The sequence below is a fragment of the Schistocerca americana genome, chromosome 3, assembly GCF_021461395.2.
Source record: "Schistocerca americana isolate TAMUIC-IGC-003095 chromosome 3, iqSchAmer2.1, whole genome shotgun sequence".
Lineage (NCBI taxonomy): Eukaryota > Metazoa > Arthropoda > Insecta > Orthoptera > Acrididae > Schistocerca > Schistocerca americana.
Window position 1 is genome coordinate 107,640,546 of NC_060121.1, and position 19,604 is coordinate 107,660,149.

Below are 19,604 nucleotides of genomic sequence, written 5' to 3' on the forward strand. Positions count from 1 at the left end.
CTGGGCTGCAACATTGCGATAAAATGAGGATAGCCGATGCAGAGAGGTCTGCATCTAATATGGCCAAGAAAGCAAGACAAACATCCAGGAAGGTGAAAAAGAAGCTGGAACACCTGCTACAGGCCAAAGAAGGGCCATCATATGCAGCAGGACAGTTTCAATTAACAGTAAGTAACAAATTTCAAAAGATTTTTCTTTAAAGTCAATTCCCCGCAAACTAAAGTTTTCAGTACATATGCCCCATTATATCAGAAACTATCATAGATAAATTAATGAAATTTTCAGACACTCTGTTTAACACAAAAAGCCACCTCTGGTACTACATGCATTAATATTTCCCCATTCGAAAGTTCAGAATGAAATATTTTCTGCAGAAAGAACTTAATATATTTCGTTAATCAATTTAAAAAAAGTATTTCTTAAAAGCTGTAACATGGATAGATTTTTGTACAGTTGACTCTTTTACCATCATGTAACATACAGTGAAAATATTAAGGTCCTGTATCAAATAGTTTTTTTCAGAAATGGATCAAATACTTGCCTAAATTAACATGGGTTAGATAGGCATGGTGTGGCCTCCTTAAAGCCGCCACTCCTGTGTCTTCAGAATGGCTGAGTGCAACGGATAGTGGACACGTGCAAGCGCTCCTCCTGTCGTCACGTAGATGTGGGCTCGTGCCCTCTAGCGACGGATTTGGAGCCTCTTCGCTCTCATAGTGACGACACCTTCTTCCGTAAGCAACGGCGTTACGATCCGATGTTACTGTGCATTCGTTGTTAAAAAGAACGAAGTGATGTTACTACCGACGTGGATGCATGTGCTCGAACACAAATTATGTAATTCCCGTGCAGCCACTGCCTGGTATCGGTGGACAAAAACATGAATGAATATCCGAAGTAACACTGCGCAGCTCTTAACAGCACAGGCGCTACAACGTCATATTTATCCGTCGATACCAATAAAAATATCTCCCAGTGTACTGGAATTACATAATGTGCTTACGAGTGCAGGTTGTGGCGCAGTGACGACGGCGTAATGGAAGTTTGGGTCTGGCTGTGGGTCCTACATGGAGAGCCAAAGCGGTCAAGCCAAACGCTCACGTAAGAGGCGAAATACGGTTTCGATTCCCAGTCCGGCACAAATCTTCACTGCCGTCATACCTTTATACAGCTGATGGTTGACTCGTACTCGAAACTGCGAATGCAGCTCATGTAATTAAGGTATTACGATCCTTTCGAAGACTTTGATTTTACAACCTCCGAGTCATTCCTTTTTGAATGACCGTCCCACTTATAAATTACATGAAGACGTCGACTATTCATGAAAGCTTGGATATTACTGATACAAGTAACGTACCCCACTCCCGCTGCAAGAATTACGAAGTGAATGAATGTTCTTACATTCTCTTGAAGAAACACATATACTTAATGTGAGAAAGTGCTTATTATTCACGAATGGTACAGCTGAAATTGAATGTATCTGCTATAACGAACTTATTTAACTCCACTAGAGCTCCAGTTAGCTGCACAAAGACTATTGTTATGTTCATTATTGGCTACATGCTTTTGACGCCCAACTTCATATGTGGTGGTTTACATAAGAGAGGTTATCAATAAGTATTGTAACCCATTTTTTCTAGATAAATATATGTTGAAAAAAATGAGGAATTCGTTGTGGGACATTGTCGAATATTCCCGCTTCACTCCCTATACTTTCATGAAGTTCCGAAAGGTCGCGGCGCTGTGTGAGACCTTCAAAATGGTGGCTCTGACAGAGGTGTGTTCCAATGAGAGACCTGTCATTGTGTTTCATTTGAAGGAAATCACAGGCCTATATTACTAACGTCGTTTTGCAGTAGGGTTTTGGAACTTATAATGTATTCGAACATTATGAAGTACCTAAAGAAAACGATTTATCGACGCATAGTCAGCACGGTTTCAGGAAATATCGTTCTCGTGAAACACAACTAGCTCTTTATACTCATGAAGTAATAAGTGCTACGGACAGGGGATGTCAAATTGATTCCATATTTTTAGATTTCCAGAAGGATTTCGACACCGTTCGTCACTAGCGCCTTCTAACCAAAGTGCGTCCCTACGGAGAATCGCCTCAGTTGTGCGACTGGATTCGTGATTTCCTGTCAGAAAGGTCACAGTCCGTAGTATTAGACGGAAAGTCATCGCGTAAAACAGAAGTAATATCCGTGGTTCCCCAAGGAAGTGTTATAGGCCGTCTGTTGTTCCTGATCTATATTAACGACATAAATCTGAGTAGCCGTCTTAGGTTGTTTGCAGATGATGCCGTCATTTACCGTCTTGTAAAGTCATCAGATGATCAAAACAACTTGCAAAATGATTTAGAATAGATATCTGTATGGTGCGAAAAGTGGCAGTTGACCCTGAATAAGGAAAAGTGTCAAGTTATGCACATGAGTACTAAAAGAAATCTAAGGCGCTGCAGTCATGGACTGTGCGGCTGGTCCCGGCGAAGGGTTCGAGTCCTCCCTCGGGCATGGGTGTGTGTTTGTCCTTAGGATAATTTAGATTAACTAGTGTGTAAGCTTAGGGAGTGATGACCTTAGCAGTTAAGTCCCATAAGATTTTACATAACGTTTGAACATTTTTGAACTAAAAGAAATCAGCTAAATTTCTATTACGCGATAAGTCACACAGATCTGAAGACTGTAAATTCACCTAAATACTTACGGATTACAATTACAAATACCTTAAATTGGAACGATCACATAGCTAATATTGTGGGTAGAGCAAACCAAAGGCTGCGACTCATTGGCAGAACACTTAGAAGGTGTAACAGGTCTACTAAAGAGACTGCTTACTCCACGCTTGTCCGCCCTATTCTGGAGTATTGGTGTGCTGTGTGGAATCCGCATCAGATGGGACGGACGGATGAGATCGAAAAAGTACAAAGAAGGGCAGCTCGTTTTGTATTATCGCGAAATAGAGGAGATAGTGTCACAGACGTGATACGTGAATTGGAGTGGCAACCATTAAAACAAAGGCGTTTTTCGTTGCGACGGGATCTTCTCAAGAAATTTCAATCACCAGTTTTCCCCTCCGATTGCGAAAGCATGCTGTTAGCACTCACCTGCATAGGGAGAAATGATCATCACGATAAAATAAGAGAAATCAGGGTTCGCATAGAAAAATTTAAGTACGCGTTTTTCCCGCGTGCCGTTCGAGACTGGAACGGTGGAGAGAAAGCTTGAAGGTGGTTCATTGAGCGCTTTGCTAGACACTTTATTGTGAATAGCAGAGTAATCACGTAGATATAGATGTCGAAAACCAGAGCGTGGCAGATATTCGTAGTGGATTCCAGAACGTTTACGGAGATCTTCCAGTGAAGAAAAGCACAGTGAGTCGTTGGGTGGGGCGTCTGACATCATCACAACAAGGTACTGACCGCCCGCACACAACTGTGCCTCCTGCAGTGTTAGAATGTCAACGTGTTCGTTGCCCTAAAAATGCAAACGAACTTCTCCATGACAGCTCAAGGCCTCACACAAGTCTGCACACGCGAGAGAGGCTCAAAAAACTTCTTTGCACTGTTTTTCTTCATCCACCCTACAGCCCGGATCTCGCACCTTCCGACTACCATCTGTTTGGCCAAATGAAGGAGGCCAAATGAGAAGCAGTAGGTGGATGAATGGGAGGTTATTGATGCAACAAGACTTGGAAACGACGTCGGCTAATGCAGTGGTACCATCTAGGCATACAGGCCCTCCCAGAAAGGTGGCGAAATGCCATCGCTTTGAATGGCGATTGTGTTGAAAAATAGTATTTTGTAGCCAAAATAAGGGAAATACACAAGGTGGCGCACATAAAAGTGGTTTAAATGGCTCTACGCACTGTGGGACTTACCATCTGAGGTCATCAATCCCCTAGACTTAGAAATACTTAAACCTAACTAACCTAAGAACATCACACACATCCATGCCAGAGGCGGGATTGGAGTCTGCGACCGTAGCAGCAGCGCTGTTCCGGAATGAAGCACCTAGAACCGCTCGGCCACAGCGGCCATCTGTGGCGTACACAAAACCGGCCAAAACCGGGATGCGAACGCGCGTGAGTAGCATTACTAGCTTGATAGTTTCTTTGCTACCTTCCAGCAGCAGTAGGGTGTGAGTAGTTCATAAGGATAGTATTCGTTATAAACCGTATACTTCATTGTCATGCCTTACTCCATCGAAGAAAGTGTGCACATTGTTGAAGAATATGTGCGGTCTGAATCCATTAAAGTTGTTCGTGACACTTTTCATGAAAAGTTTCCTGAAAGTAATATACCGGAAAAATCAACGATTCAGCATTTAGTGAGAAACTGGCGTTCGGCAGGCAGTGTCGAAAAAAGCACCGTCTGTGTGTACACCTGAAGTTGTGGCAAATATGACGGCACACACTGAAAGAAGTCCCTACAAGTCAACACGACGATTATCACAGCAATGTGGAATATCTCGCAGGTGCTGTCAACGTATCATTCATGGCTTAAAAATGAAACCTTACCGTGTGAGCGTTGTTCAGCAAACAAAAGAAGCAGACAGGGGTAAGCATACACATCACTGTAATTGGTTGCTGGAAAATGCAGCTGGCGGACATCTTGATCCGTTCCACTTTTTTTCGACGGATGAAGTTTGGTTTCATATGTCGATTTACCTTAATTCACAAAACACAAGCCACTGGGCTACAGAGAATCCCCATGGCATACAGCAAAAGCCGTTACACGATTTAAAAATTGGTATATTGTGTCCTGTATCTGGTAACAGAATTATCGGACCATTCTTCTACAATGAGACGGCCGGAGTGGCCGAGCGGCTCTAGGCGCTTCAGTCTGGAAACCGCGCAACTGCTACGGTCGCAGGTTCAAATCCTGCCTCGGGCATGGATGTGTGTGATTTCCTTAGGTTAGTTACGTTTAAGTAGTTCTAAGTTCTAGGGGACTGATGACCTCAGATGTTAGGTCCCATAGTGCTCGAGCCAATTGAACCATTTTTTTCTAGAACGATAATGTCATCACACATGTTTACTTGCAACTCTACAATGAATTTTCGGCCCTGTTAAGTCCAAACGAAAAATGTTGTGCATATTTCCAGCAAGATGGGGCAACTTCTCATACGTCAGATTTGTCCATATCTCGCATACATAATGATTATTCAGAAGAGAGGACCGTTAGTAAAGGCTTGTCGCCACCCCGCTCTCCCGACTTGTCGCCATGTGACTTTTAGCTCTGGGGATTTCTAAAGGCTAGAGTCTACCGCAACAACCCCAGAACACTTGACACATTAAAAAACAACATACGTGAAGAAATTTCGAACATTCCTCGAAGAGTACTGTAAAGTATTTTCCTTAACATCCTTAGACGTGCACAACTTTGCCGGGATGTTGGCGAAGAACATTTTGAAGACAGACTTTAAACTCCTTTCTAAAATATGCTTATTAAACTAATAAAAGTAAATCTCTTACTTTAACTGTTAATTACATAGTTAATAATGACACTGTACAGTAAAAATGTAAGAAAGCGATGTTATACGTTGATTTCCTTCATTCATATTCCTTTCTCCGCAGGGGCCGGTTTCATGTGCGCCACTCTGTAGTGGTGTATTGAAATGATGAATAACAACAAACTGCTTTCAGAGAAAACTGTGTTGCATTATATATTGGACGCCCTTTGTACAAAGATGAGTCAAAACGCTATGACCACGTACTTAATATCGTCCAGTGTGTTCCATCGGGCTCTGATCAGGCTGATTTAGTGGTTAAGACATCAACGTCAGTTCAGTATATTGCTCATCAGACAACTGAAGCGAGATTTTGCTCTACTGATATCGACAGTAATCCGCTCGGAAGGATTAGTGGCTATCGGGGGAGACATCAAGCATGATGGGATGCATTTGGTCAGCATTACTGTTCACAGAGTCCGCAGTTCTCGTGTCACGCTTGTCACACCAGAATGCTGTCTGCCACCGGCGTGCATCTCTGGCTCGGCGCACGTTCCCAGCAGCCGTTGGTTGGGATGACTGCGTGACTGAGCGCTACTATCGACGTCGTGTAGCACGAAACGTGATTCATCCATTCAGGCCACACGTTTCCAATTATGCACCCACTGCAGTCCTGATAGACGATGTCTCTGGGTCACCTGGGTTACATGTAGGGTTGTTTCCTGTGGGCCCCAAGTTCAACAATGTGCACCGAAGAGTGTGCTGCCTTCATCAGCAATGAATTCTTCCCTCAGATCTACCCCAGATATCCGAATATCCTGCATTCCGGAGTGATCAAGCATCCGACCTCCGCGTATTCTAAAGTGGCATAGGAGTTCAGCAGCTTGTTGCCTCTCCCACCACTTCCCACAGACGCTCGCAACAGCAGCGCGCGAAGAGCCGAACTGCTTCGCCATTTCTGAGATTCTCGTCCACAAGTGCCGAGCCATAACCATCAGCCCGTTCTCAAAGTCACTCATGTCAGTGGATTTCATCATCTGCAGCACAGGTCGTCACCAGAATGAATCATCATCCGTCTCTGGCCCGCTCTTGTAATCTTCTTGCCGCAAAAAGTGACCTTAATGCCACCATGCGGCATTCTATCTATTGGTGCGCAGTTTCCACACCGATTTTCGAACGTCAGTGTCATTATTGCTTATATGACGTCCTGCGCTTGTCAACATGCATCACTTTGACAAATAATACGATAAATTCAGTATAGTGCTGTTAGTGACAGTTATTCTGCGAACTCGAACCTATGTTGAACTATAACGTGCAACAGAATTGAAGGATTCTGTGTCGATTCCCAACGTTTCGTCTCCGACTGCGGGAGACATCTTCAAGGGGTCCGTAGCTCGCTACTGCGAGCCAGTGGGTGTGTTGGACGTTCCATCGAGCTACGGACCCCCTTGAAGATGTCTCCCGCAGTCGGAGACGAAACGTTGGGAATTGACACAGAATTCATCAACCGACCACAGCTTAACAGCCCGGATAATTATAATGGATATGATATTTCCGGCCGTGAAAGTCTACATTTTAGTATTAGAATTAAAGGATACTTTTTCGATGCGTCGTAATCGTCTGTTGATTCCGACACATTAGATATTTGGCTCTGAGGTGCCCAACAACTTCCTCTTTGTTGGTGCAAAAGCATGGCGCCTTGCGACGTTATCCCCAGGCTTGATGATGCTTCAGGCACTGAGGTGTGACACATGAGAGAAAAAGGCCAGAGCTCAGAAGTTCCTATGAGTTGTGAAGTAGGTTAATCACGTCCAATTGCCACCAAATCTCACCCCAATTCTGCCCAGCGTCACTGTTGAAGTTTCACACGATGAAAAGATCGCCACACCCCCTCTTATCCACATTTCACGCCTTCTTTCGAAGCCCTTGCGATGGAGATCAGAGCCGCGCCACCCAGACTTGATCTCACGAGATTTTCTTATGAGTGGCTGAGTAAAACATTACAGACACACTGCTGGTCAGAAATGAAACGAAGAGATTTAAGGAAGTCCCTTTCTGTGGGACGTTAACTCCATTTCGTGGTCCCAAACAACAGTTCGCAGACGTTCTTTGCAGTATTTGACTCTGTTAACGACCTCGGACGTTTCAGCCCCTCTATGGACGTGGTGGCGTTGCATCTCCCTTGAAAGTGATCGCACCTCGTTCGGGTACAGCATGAACGCAATTTTTGTTCTTGTGTAAAGGGTGGAACCACTAGGGACTGTTGAAACTTATTCGATGAAATTCGAACGTGATGTATTTACAGTGCACCTGTTTTCACGGTCTCCTGTAGTGTGGCATGCGAGAGGAGAACGATAAAGTTACTTTAAGGCTTCCCTCCCCCCCGCCCCTCCACATTCGTCACTAGTTCGGCAAAACACTCGTGTTACCCGTCTACATTTACTGAAAGTTTTCAAAAACGCACCTTTACAGAGCAAATCTGAGAAGCACTCGGAGTCATCAGTTTCCTGCCTGCAGATGCCTAAAAGTATTTAGCAGGTTTTCTCTGTAAGGGTACCTTTTTTAAATACACGGTAAATGTGGGTGGCTGCTGCAAATCCCGAGACAATGGCGTTCACTAATAAACAGCCGCTGAGCCTATGAAACTTCAGTAACAGGAACCAACGCTATTTTTCCATCGAAGCGGCAAGTGAACATTCTAAAATTAGCAGATGGCTCGTTTGTTGAGGAAGCGTTTGTCCACCGTTGCATTTACTCCCTAACGTGTACGTTATAAGTTTATCAAGTGGCCAGTGAATCTCAGTCAGTGAATTATGAAAACAAACATTAACATTTTTGGAAACACTTGACTTAATAACTGCAGTTCACATTCAGAGATCCATCAATACGACATTATTCCAACTATAAATTGAATTTGGTCATGTGTCTGGCAGCGCATAGAAAACTGTTTGCAATTTATACTGCTCAAAATGCAACCATCAGCGGGTATTTCATTCCTAACGTGAAAACAGACTTCCAAAATGTCGTAATTAGTTCACTAAGCCGCCTAAATCATCTTACCTGATCCGCGTCTACCGCAAAAAGTCTCCAAAAACATCCCCGCCTTCTCTCCGCTCCGTGAGTCACGTGACCAATGCCTTAGTCAAAACTCCATCTGCGGCCAGCCACACTTAGACGCAAATGGTCATTTGTATTTAACATTTAAATCACATTCATTAAAATTATTTATCACAAAATTTAAAATAATCTTAATTCATAATTATTATCAAATTCAGCTTTTTTGTTTTTAGATTGTCACGTAGCTGGACTCTATATACACTAGTCAGGAGTCCTACCACATTTACATCTTCCATTTCCACACTGTGTTACTCAAACGTTATTTTTGTTTCGTTTTTAATACCGGTTTCCGACTTCTCATGTCAAATATTACATGGATTAAAATAGAACTTTTTCACTGTGTACGACTTCTCTTGACACTTATTTTTTTCTAAATCATGCCTCTCTCTTGTCCAAAAATTATTGACGGAGTTTCGGACAATGATACGTATTATCATGCAACACTGTCCCGTAGTCTTACAGCACCACCTAGTATTTTGCCGAACTGTGGGGTCTTAGAGCGACCCTTTGACTTTTAATTCACGTATTTGTCTATTTGTCACCCCTCCGTGGTCACGTCACAGGAAGGCTTGCAGCAAGAGCACTGAAAATACATAAGGCCTCTTTTCTGCTTCGAAAATCACGTACAGATTTTGTCGAATGCCTTTTAACGGTTGTTATTGATATCATCCTGTGCACCAGAGGACAAATTGCGGTCACACTGCACTCCAAAGGGCTGAGATCACTTTCACTGTGGCTGAAGCACCGTGATGTCCGTAGAGAAAGTTTGAACCGGCCGGGAGGTGTCAACAGTGCCGAAGGTTATTAGGAACGTCGTCCTTTTGCTCATAGTGCTGTGAACTGTCGTATTACACCACTAAATGTGTGGGACTCAACATCCTAAGGAAAGGGGTGGTTTCATTGACGATCTTTCTGCCACCCCCTGAGGTGTTTTCGTTTCGGTTCTGAGCGGCGGTGGGTCTACAATGTTTTCCTCGGCCACTCATAAGAAAACCGCGTGATTTCAACTCCAGGCGTCGTGGTTCTGACCTCCATCACCGAGGGGTGAAACGTGGGCGAGAAGGGCTGTGACGACCTTCCCATCATGTGAAACTCCAACAGTGACGTCGGGCAGAGTTTTGGTGACATTTGCTGACAATGTGACCCAGTAACCGACGTTACACGCCACATGAACTTCTGAATTAATTGCCTTTTTCCCACATGTGTTGACTTCTTCGTGTTTGAGGCTTCTTCGAGCCCGAGAGCGACGTGGCAGGGCGTCTCGCTTTCCATCACTACAGAGGGAAGCTGTAGGCACGTTTGAGCTAAGCCTCAGACTTTTGTGTCCGAACGGGAGACTTTTAGGGGGTTTCGCAAAAGTGATCCTTTAATTACCACCGAGCGAGGTGGCGCAGTGATTTGAACATTGGACTCGCATTGGGGAGGACGACGGTTGAAACCCGCGTCCGGCCATCGTGACTTAGGCGTTAGACTCATGTTCTTTATGAGTTGTCGTAGCTCCAGGCACGAATTATAATGTGGGTGGTGACCCTTTGGTGCGAACACGCAGTTGGAGTCGCCTCGAAATAAGACACGTTCATACCGGCCTAAGAATAATGGTGCAATGTCCTCTGCGCAAAATCGGGATCGATTGGGCGGTTTGTCGGACCTCGACGGTGCGTAGACGTTAACGATCCGTACTCCTGTACGTAGCACTGTGAGCGCCAGTCCTCGCGCTGACGGGAGGTACATCACGTCCTCGGCTACTATGCCGCTACGTAGAAGTATTGCTGTTCCGCTACCGCCGCCCATAGTGGGTGTAATGTGTGATCAGGGAAGCTCTCGACACTTGCTTCCTGTAGAAGGACGATGTCGACGTCTGACGCACGCAGCATGCCTCTTAAAAATTGCAATTTGACTGGCGTTCTAATGGTATTAATGTTAACAGAGGCTGTTCGATACGCCTGCCGCTGTTCCTCAGTGGGTAAAGCGCACATGAACGCTTATGTTAACCAGTGTGTTGCTATTTGGCGACATGATGTCTGAGCGACAGTCTGCGTCTGCTGCGTGGTTAGCATCCGGTGGACGCCGCACTCACCATTGCGGGTGCGTCGTCGATCAGTGGATCAGTATCGGAGTCATCGGCCCAGTACCTGTGCTGGAGGTCCATCTCTCGTCGTGCTTCTCCAGCCAGCCTGACAGAAGGCGGAGGCGTTGCTGTGGTAGGTCGAGGGACTCCTACAAGCGGCTCTCGATCCGGTGGGTCAGTATTCAGTCCCTGTCTAGTGTGATTCGCGTCGCACTGCTGTGTGGGAGGCAGAACCTCCCGTTGCGCATCCGGATTCACTGTATCGCCGTTACGAACAATTCAGTTTGCCTTGTAATTCATTATGCTGGTGTCCGACGGCGCTAGCAATCGTTTCGTGTGGCGCTTCGACGATAGTTGTTCGCGCGTGTGCGCCTCCGTGTCCGAGTGCGGACGTGACTCCCGGTGCTCAGGGACGAAAGCAGCTGTGGGTACAATCGTAGGACAATTTCCATCAGTGTCCATACCTCCTACCGATCCTTTCCGGCCGGTTAACGACGTCATCGGTGCCGGAGTGGTAGAAGTGTGCGTCGTTCATCATAGGTAGCGGTCCCTGCTGCAGTCTGTTGCCGTAAACTGTCAGGATGTTGGAGGTGGTCATTTATGGGAATGGGATCTGTCCGAAATGCCTCCGCATACGTTATTGTCAGCGGCGTCAGAGAGGACCTAGGCAAGGGTTCACCAATTGCACAGTCCTCGCCGGCTGGAGTGGCCGTGCGGTTCTAGGCGCTACAGTCTGGAGCCGAGCGACCGCTTCGGTCGCAGGTTCGAATCCTGCCTCGGGCATGGTTGTGTCAGTTAATTCGCACAGTGCTCAGAGCCATCATTTTGAACAATCCTCCGCTGCGTACATTCTGAACGGACGTGGCCCGCTTTCTCGCATCCAGAGCATGTTTTGGGTTGTCCATCGTAGATGAACATTGCTCTGCATCCGTCAATGAACAAGTATGAGGAAACATGTTATGTCAGTTCTCATTTGTCGCATCGCATTAAGGACGGGGTAGTCGTGAAGTTGGACCATCTTTCCTCTTCATGGCTAAGCACTCTTCCATATGGGCGTAAGGCGTCAATCGACAAGTCAGAGGAACCTCGAAGGGAAATATGATTAGTAATCCCAACCCTGCGTATCAATAGTTACCTCTCCAAGGCGACTATCAGAGTAACGGAATTTGAGTCCATGGTTAGTATGTCGAATGATTTTGTCACACACTCAATCGGTAATCAGTTTGATGTAGACTACACTGCTCACTATAGAGAGGTGTATTCCAGTAAGGTCGTTGTAGTATAGTTTAACTTCGTGTCGTAGGAACCTTTCGGACTCGCATATTCATTCGAGAAACAAATCTTGAGAGTCAACTTTCGGTATGCATGTGCCATTCCGTATCGAGTCTTCGAAACGTGCGAGTACGCCGGATACGTAAACAACCGCGCGTGCCCCCTCTTTCACGGCAGGGACGAAAACAGACTTCCGTGCCGCATCACTGCGAAAGGCAGACTGTGTTCTGAGCTACCCAAGCAAATCTCACGACTCGGCCTCACAGCCTTACTTCTGCCAGTACCTCGTCTCCTACCTTCCAAACTTCACATAAACTCTTCTGCGAACGATGCAGAACTAGCACTCCTGGAAGAACGGATATTTGGGAGACACGGTTTAGCCACAGCCTGGTGGATGCTTCCAGAAGAAGATTTTCCCTCTGCAGCGGAGTGTGCGCTGATATGACACTTTCTGGCTGATTAAAACTGTATGCCGGACCGAGATTGGACCTCGGGACCTTTGCCTTTCGCGAGCTAGTGCTCTACCATCTGAGCTACCCAAGCACGACTTACGACTCGTCTCCACAGATACCTTGTTTGGGCACACAGTTTTAATCTGAAGGAATGTTTCATATCAGCACACACTCCTCTGCAGAGTGAAAACCTCATTCTGGAAACATTTCCAGGCTATGGCTAAGCCATATCTCCGCAATATCCTTTCTCCCAGGAGTGTTAGTTCTGCAAGTCTCGCAGAAGGGCTTCAGTGAAGTTCGGAAGGTAGGAGACGAGGTACCGGCAGAATTGAAGCTATGGGGACGGGTAGTGAGTCGTGCTATGGTAGCTCAGATTGTAGAGCACAATCCCGTGTAAGACAAAGGTCCCGAGTTTGAGTCTCGATCCGGAATAGAGTTTCAGTCTGCCAAGAAGTTTCATACTCGCAGATTTCTGCTCCTCCTATCCGTCAAATCATTTTCGCATACAGAGAATAAGAGCGGTGTTTTCACACTTTCCTGGTGTGCTCCGAACGATACCCTTGTCGTCGAGAAACATTCGCCGTCTAGAGCAACTTGCTGGGTTCTGATTCTTAATAAGTACTCCAGCCTCTCTCACCTCTGAGACCCTATTCCGTATCCTAGGACATAATTTAACAATCTGCAGTGTCATACTTCACTTTCTAGAAGTCTAGGAAGATGGAATCCTTCTGTTGTCCTTCGTCCATGGTTCGTGCAAGAAATCGGCAAGCTGAAACTCGCGCGAGCGATACTCTCAGAATCAGTGTTGATCAGTGCATAGAAGCTTATCTTTCTGAAGGAAATTTATTGTTCTCGAACTCTGAAAATGCTTAAGAATTCTTCGTAAATTCTTCTTTAAATTTATGGGTCTGTAATTTTACAGGTAAGTATTTATGTGACTGACAGTCAAGTTGCAGTAAAATCTTACAAAAAATTGCTCTATGAAGTCGTAGTAGCCGACGTGACCGCTCCAGTAGCCGAGGTGGGAGTCGAACCCGCGGAACGTGGGCGTCAGCTCCTTCCTGTGGAAGCCCAGGTGCCACTTGCCCACGGCCCTGGTGACGTAGCCCAGCTCCTTCAGGTACTGCGGCAGGATCTTGCCCTCTGGCAGCCCTCGCGGCTCCCCCGGCAGCAGTGGCGCTCCTTGCATTCCTGCAGGCAGAACAACAGCAGTACTCCCCCAAACTTGAAACGTTCTAGGTTGCAAGAATTCCCGTCTGAAACTGATGTGTCTTAAATAGCAACTTTAACCTAGAAGCTTAATTGGCATATGTGTAAGTCAGGAGGGAGATCCAGCTTGCATAGCCCTTCCTCCATCGTGACCAGTGGCGCATTTGCTTCGTAACAGTTCGTGTTGTACATTGTCTTCAGCAGTCGGTGACACGCAGCATCCAGCTGACTGCTAGGGTCGTGTTGGATCACCGTCAACTGATATTAAAATGTTTAGGGGCATTGGTGGAGGGAAGTCTAAGGCAATTTCATTATTAGTCGTAATATTGTACCGAATGAAATCTCTTCGGTTTACTATCCACGTCACTTCGAATAAAACACTCAACCTGCACCATCGTTATCGAGAGTGAAAAACCACAGAGGGCCTGGGCTTGCACTGTGTCCTGCTTATACAGACTGTCCTACGAAGTATGCTCAATGTTGCGGTATATGACAGGAAAGCTCATTTGAACAAAATCGTTTCATACTGACAGATGCCCAATTCTGAATGCCTTCTGGGATATAGCACGTTTAATGTAGGCCTTTACTCCGACGGGAAAAAAATCGCAACACCAAAAAATAGTTAATGTAGAGTGATGAATTTTCTGTAGTATAATTGCCTAGGTAATATATTGAACTTATTACCATTGCAAGACCATAGACAACGCAAGAATGAGATATATCATTGCAGATGTCGAATGCGAGTACATTAAGAACCGGTGTAACAGCCAGAACGTTGAATGCATGCATGCAATTGTGGTACAGGTCCAGGTTGTCAGTTTGTTGGGTGGAGTTCCATCCCTGTTGCACTTGGTCTTTCAGTACAGGGACGTTAATGCTATTTGTGGATGATGGTGGAGTTGTCCGATGGTGTTCCATTTGTGCTCGATTGGAGACAGATCTGGTCATAAACCAGACCAAGGGAACTTGTTAACACTCTGTACAGCACTTCGGGTTACAACAGCTGTATGTTGGAGAGCGTTATCCTGCTGGAAAACACTACCTGGGATGTAATTCTTGTTGCAGAACAATTGGTAGGATCACCTGACTGTCGTATAAAGCCGGCCAGAGTGGCCGAGCGGTTCTAGGCGCTTCAGTCTGTAACCGCGCGACCGCTACGGTCGCAGGTTCGAATCCTGCCTCGGGCATGGATGTGTGTGATGTCCTTAGGTTAGTTAGGTTTAAGTTTTTCTATGTTCTAGGGGACTGATGACCTCAGATGTTAAGTCCCATAGTGCTCAGAGCCATTTTTGTCGTATAAATTTGCAATTAGGGTGCGTGGGATAATCACTAGAGTATTCCTCCTGTCATACGAAACTGCTTCCCAGACCGAGACTCCAAATGTAGGTACAGTGCGTCTAGCACAGAGACAGACAGGTTGGTTGCAGCCTCTCAACTAGCCTCCTAAACAACACACGGCCATCACTGGCACCGAAACAGAACCAGGTTTGAGCACAAATATCCTGCCCTCCAATCAGCTCGCGCTTGACCACTGAGGTAGCAAATGGCGGTGTTTTGGGGTCAGTGGAAGGCGCGCTAGAGGACGTCTGGCTCAGAGCTGTCCTTGAAGTAACCGTTCGCTCTGTCTGATGCCAGCTGCTGCCCAGACTGCAGCTGCAGATCCAGTACGATGCGTTACAGTCATTCGCCGAACACGATGGTCTTCCCTCTTGGCAATGCCACCTCTCCGTCCGGAGTCCAGTCATCTTGCGATAGTATATGCTCATTACCAGCTATTATGTACGGCTGCTACATTCTTGTGCGTTACAGCTTGTATTTAAATGAAACCTAATTTGCTTCCTCTTACTGGCGCCAATAGCGTCGCTCTTATGAGACGTGTGCCAAATGTGAATGGACATCATCTTTCAATGATGAAACGCGTCTACCAACTTTCGTTTACGTCGTACAACTTCTTCTTAGCTCTAATGTATTCGAATTCCAGGATAGATAATTAAACCTACAATCATTCAGAGAATAGTTTTAAAAATCAGTTATCTGTCCTGGTTACCTGGAATGTGTAAGTAGGCTGTTTAGATTTTTATGTTGGTAACGCCACGTAGCGCTCTGTATGAAAATCACTAACTGTGCTGTGTGCAGTCTGAGGTTGGTCGGTATTGTTGCAATATTTGCCATTTTAGTGTTGGGCAGTTGGCTGTTAACTGCGCGTAGCGTTGTGCAGTTGGAGGTGACTCGCCAGCAGTGGTGATTGTGGGGAGAGAAATGGCGGAGTTCTGAGAGCAGATGATCTGGATGTGTGTCCATCAGAGACAGTAAATTTGTAACACTGGATGCCATGAACTGCTGTATATATTATGACTTTTGAACTCCATTAAGGTAAATACATTGTTTGTTCTCTATCAGAATTTTTCATTTGCTAACTATGCCTATCAGTAGTTAGTGCCTTCAGTGGTTTGAATCTTATTTAGCTGGCAGTAACGGCGCTCGCTGTATTTCAGTAGTTCGGGTAACGAAGATTTTTGTGAGGTAAGTGATTTGTGAAAGGAGTAGGTTAATGTTAGTCAGGGCCATTCTTTTGTAGGGATTATTGAAAGTCAGATTGCGTTGCGCTAAAAATATTGTGTCAGTTTAAGCAGAGTCATTCATTAATTTTTCTAAGGGGACGTTTCAAATGTATGTACATCCACGCAAACTAACAGTACCTACTTTACTCCTCCGGAAGATGCTGGTTTAGAGCCTACGACACTCCGTTTTAGTCACCGTAAATATGTAGGATAAACACTGAACACGTCTTAGCATAACAATACGATCGGAATGACCACATACAGCAAATGCTTTTTTACCGATGATGAGTGTTCACACTACTAACATAAAGTTTTATGAAAAGGCCATTACTACAACATTTCCTGGCCCGTGATCTCTTGGCCATACTTTCTAAATGTGACGGGACGTGGAATTCAATTTCACTATTATATGTGTGGTGTGACGTAGATGCTCAATGGCCATGGGGTGCGGTATGGGTTAAGCAACGACAAGTAACATGCGTAGTGCTACTTTGCAAACCAAAGCGCAAACTTAGGATTGTATATTTATCAGAGCACCAGCACCGATTATAAAATATGCAGGATGCTGCTCCTACACCCGACGACCATATGGCAGAACAACGTGATAATGCTACTCTAGAATGGAAGGTTGTCATAACGTATAGATTACATCAATATCGTTGTAAGTAGAATTAAGTCGTGCATATTGATAAAACAGTAGGCCAATTCTAGATTTAAGTCTTCAGTTCAGCACTTATGAACCTCCCGTCGTAGTAGTAAATGTCTAAGAATACACTGTTTTATTTGAGCACACGCCAATAGCACAAGTTTCTGTTATCGATTACCCTGTTAATAATTAAAATTATTGTCAGATATATGATATTTTTATTGTTTTTCAGTACGCATGGTGTTACTCAACTCAAGAAAGCGCCTACTAATGCAAGAAACTCACGTTAGTGCTATGTGTGTTGACATTTGGAGGAATAAGTGTGCTTTCCAGGAATTCTGACTGTGTTTAGACTGTATGTCACACATGGACGGTAAAAAATAGCAATTCGCTCCTAGTAATGTAAGCAATAATAACATATATCCTATTTTACATATGGAAAAATGGCAAAAAGACAAAAAAGAAACTGAAAGAGGTAGGAAAACCATAAACAATGTGAAAACCTACGGTAAAATCCGAATATGACATAGTCAGTCATACAGGATATCTGTATTTATACGAATGAAGTAGTCTAAATGTTTTGTCATAACCACTATATCAAAGAGCCTGGATATCTCTTGGATACTTGTCTAAACAGCTACAAGTTTCTACCAAGGAAGAGAATCATTGCATTGTCTGCCCGCAGTATGACTAAGGCATCTGCCCTAAGTGTTCAGATTTTGAAGACTCACTGCGAAGAAAATGTGTGGAATTTGAAGAGACACATACATTTAGAAAAAAAATCATACAGATATTGTACAGAAGGAACTAGGTCCTTAATGCAGCGCGTAGGTATCACAGAGAGTATGACATCATACATACCGGAATCACGTTGCGTTCTACACAGACATGGAAACAAGACGAAATTATCATCCTCCCAGAAGATATGTTTACGTGAGGATGCACTATTATTTTATTCTGGCTGCTATACTATTCTCTCAGAATATATCTCAATTTCAAGTAATAAGTATTTTGAGATGTAAGAATATTTGGATGCAGTGTGATGTCCTATGATTCCCAAAACAAAAAGCGATACACATGGATTACGTATTAGCTTCACTATATATGAAATCACGAGACGCCTGCTGATAGAGGATAAAAGGTACTCTGTGCTCAGAATCCCCGGTAGTTGAGTGGTCAGCGCGACAGAATGTCAGTCCTAAGGGCCCGGGTTCGATTCTCGCCTGGGTCGGAGATTTATATCCGCTTAGGGACTGGGTGTTGTTCTAATCCTCATCATTTCATCACCATCGACACGCAAGTCACCGAAGTGGCGCCAAATCGAAAGACTTTCACCCGGCGAAAGGTCTACCTCACGGGAGGCCCCAGGCACACGACTCCTCGTACATTTAACAAACTTTTCGGTCGTATATGATATATCAGTGCTGTATTGTGCAGAATTACAATGCAATGTTTCTTCAGACATGCATGCATGCATGTCGAAAGGGACAGTGCTTAGCCTTTCTAAACAACACAGGCACTGTTATATACTGCCGGCAAAGGGCAAGCCACTTTCATATTCAATGTCTCCCCTGTATGGAAATATACGTAACGAGTGCAGGATGTAGACGCAGGTTTGTTGACATGGAAATTTGGGTTTGCCCGTGAGTTGTGTTTGGATAGCCTAATGGTGTGACATATACCATCTTCCACAATACTGAAGATAATCTCATTAATTTCGAGGCTTACATGAGAACGGCACGTTGGATGATGAAACGTTACCCAAATGTCAGGACGATGTTTGGTAACATGTTAGACATAATTTTTGAAAAACAAGGCGTAGAGTAATTCTCGACGGCGGTAAGGGCACAAATCACATGCACGACATTGTAGCGGACAAAATAAACAACGAATAAGGGGTCAACTTGTTCCTAGGACTGCTTCCAACTTCTCATTGGTGTTTATTAATTTCATTATGACGTTTTCCTTAACTTATGTTGCCTGGGCATATATTTGTTATTAGTTTGTATGCTCCAAATCACTTTCTGTGAAGAGTTTGGACGGTTGTGACTCAGTTGACAGAACTGCAATTCTAGTTAAGACAGTCGATTTTATGTTGTTGTTTTTTTTTTTTGTAATTCTCTTTAACGTGTTTGCGTTTTAGTTCTATGTCTCTGAATGGACTGGAGATACTATTGACAGTTTAAAATTTATGTTATGTTTTATAAGCTTAAAAATGGCACTAAGTATATTGAAATGTGTTCTTCAGGCTATTGTAGCACATAATTCGTGTTGAAACAGTTCGAGTACTTCATTACTTTGATTTCGTGCTTGTGTTCTTTATATGACTGTTTAATAAAAAAAAAATGGTAAGGCAACCACTGACGATAAGCAGGAAATCAATGTTTGCGTCCCGCACCGACAGAAATTTTTACTGTCGTCATTCCATTACACAAGTGACGGTTGTCAACATTCGAAACAGCGAATACATTTCTTGTATCTTTGCGATTGTTCTGTCCAGCAGTATCAATAGTCAGAAATATACTTCTTACGTTATATATACAACTGACTGTCTTGGAGGACCGTGCCGGCAGCTGTGACCGAGCGGTTCTAGACGCTTCAATCTGGAACCGCATAACCGCATGACCGCTACGGTCGCAGGTTCGAATCCTGCCTCGGGCATGGATCTGTTTGCTGTCCTTAGTTTAGTTAGGTTTAAGTAGTTCTAAGTTCTAGGGGACTGATGACCTCAGGAGTTGTGTCCCATAGTGCTCAGAGGCATTTAAACCATTTTGTTCTTCATGGACCATAAATGCACGTTCATAAAGAGACTGCCAAACGTGAGGTCAG

General features: G+C 44.6%; 1 protein-coding gene across 1 annotated transcript in view; it reads right to left on the reverse strand.

Moving 5' to 3' along the window:
* The window catches only part of LOC124605897 (arylsulfatase B-like), a 109,558-nt gene that overhangs the window by 59,525 nt on the left and 30,429 nt on the right, over positions 1-19,604 (reverse strand). The window contains exon 4 of the mRNA XM_047137844.1: positions 13,327-13,550. Coding sequence (XP_046993800.1) covers positions 13,327-13,550 — 224 coding nt within the window. The remainder of the gene's footprint in view (positions 1-13,326; positions 13,551-19,604) is intronic.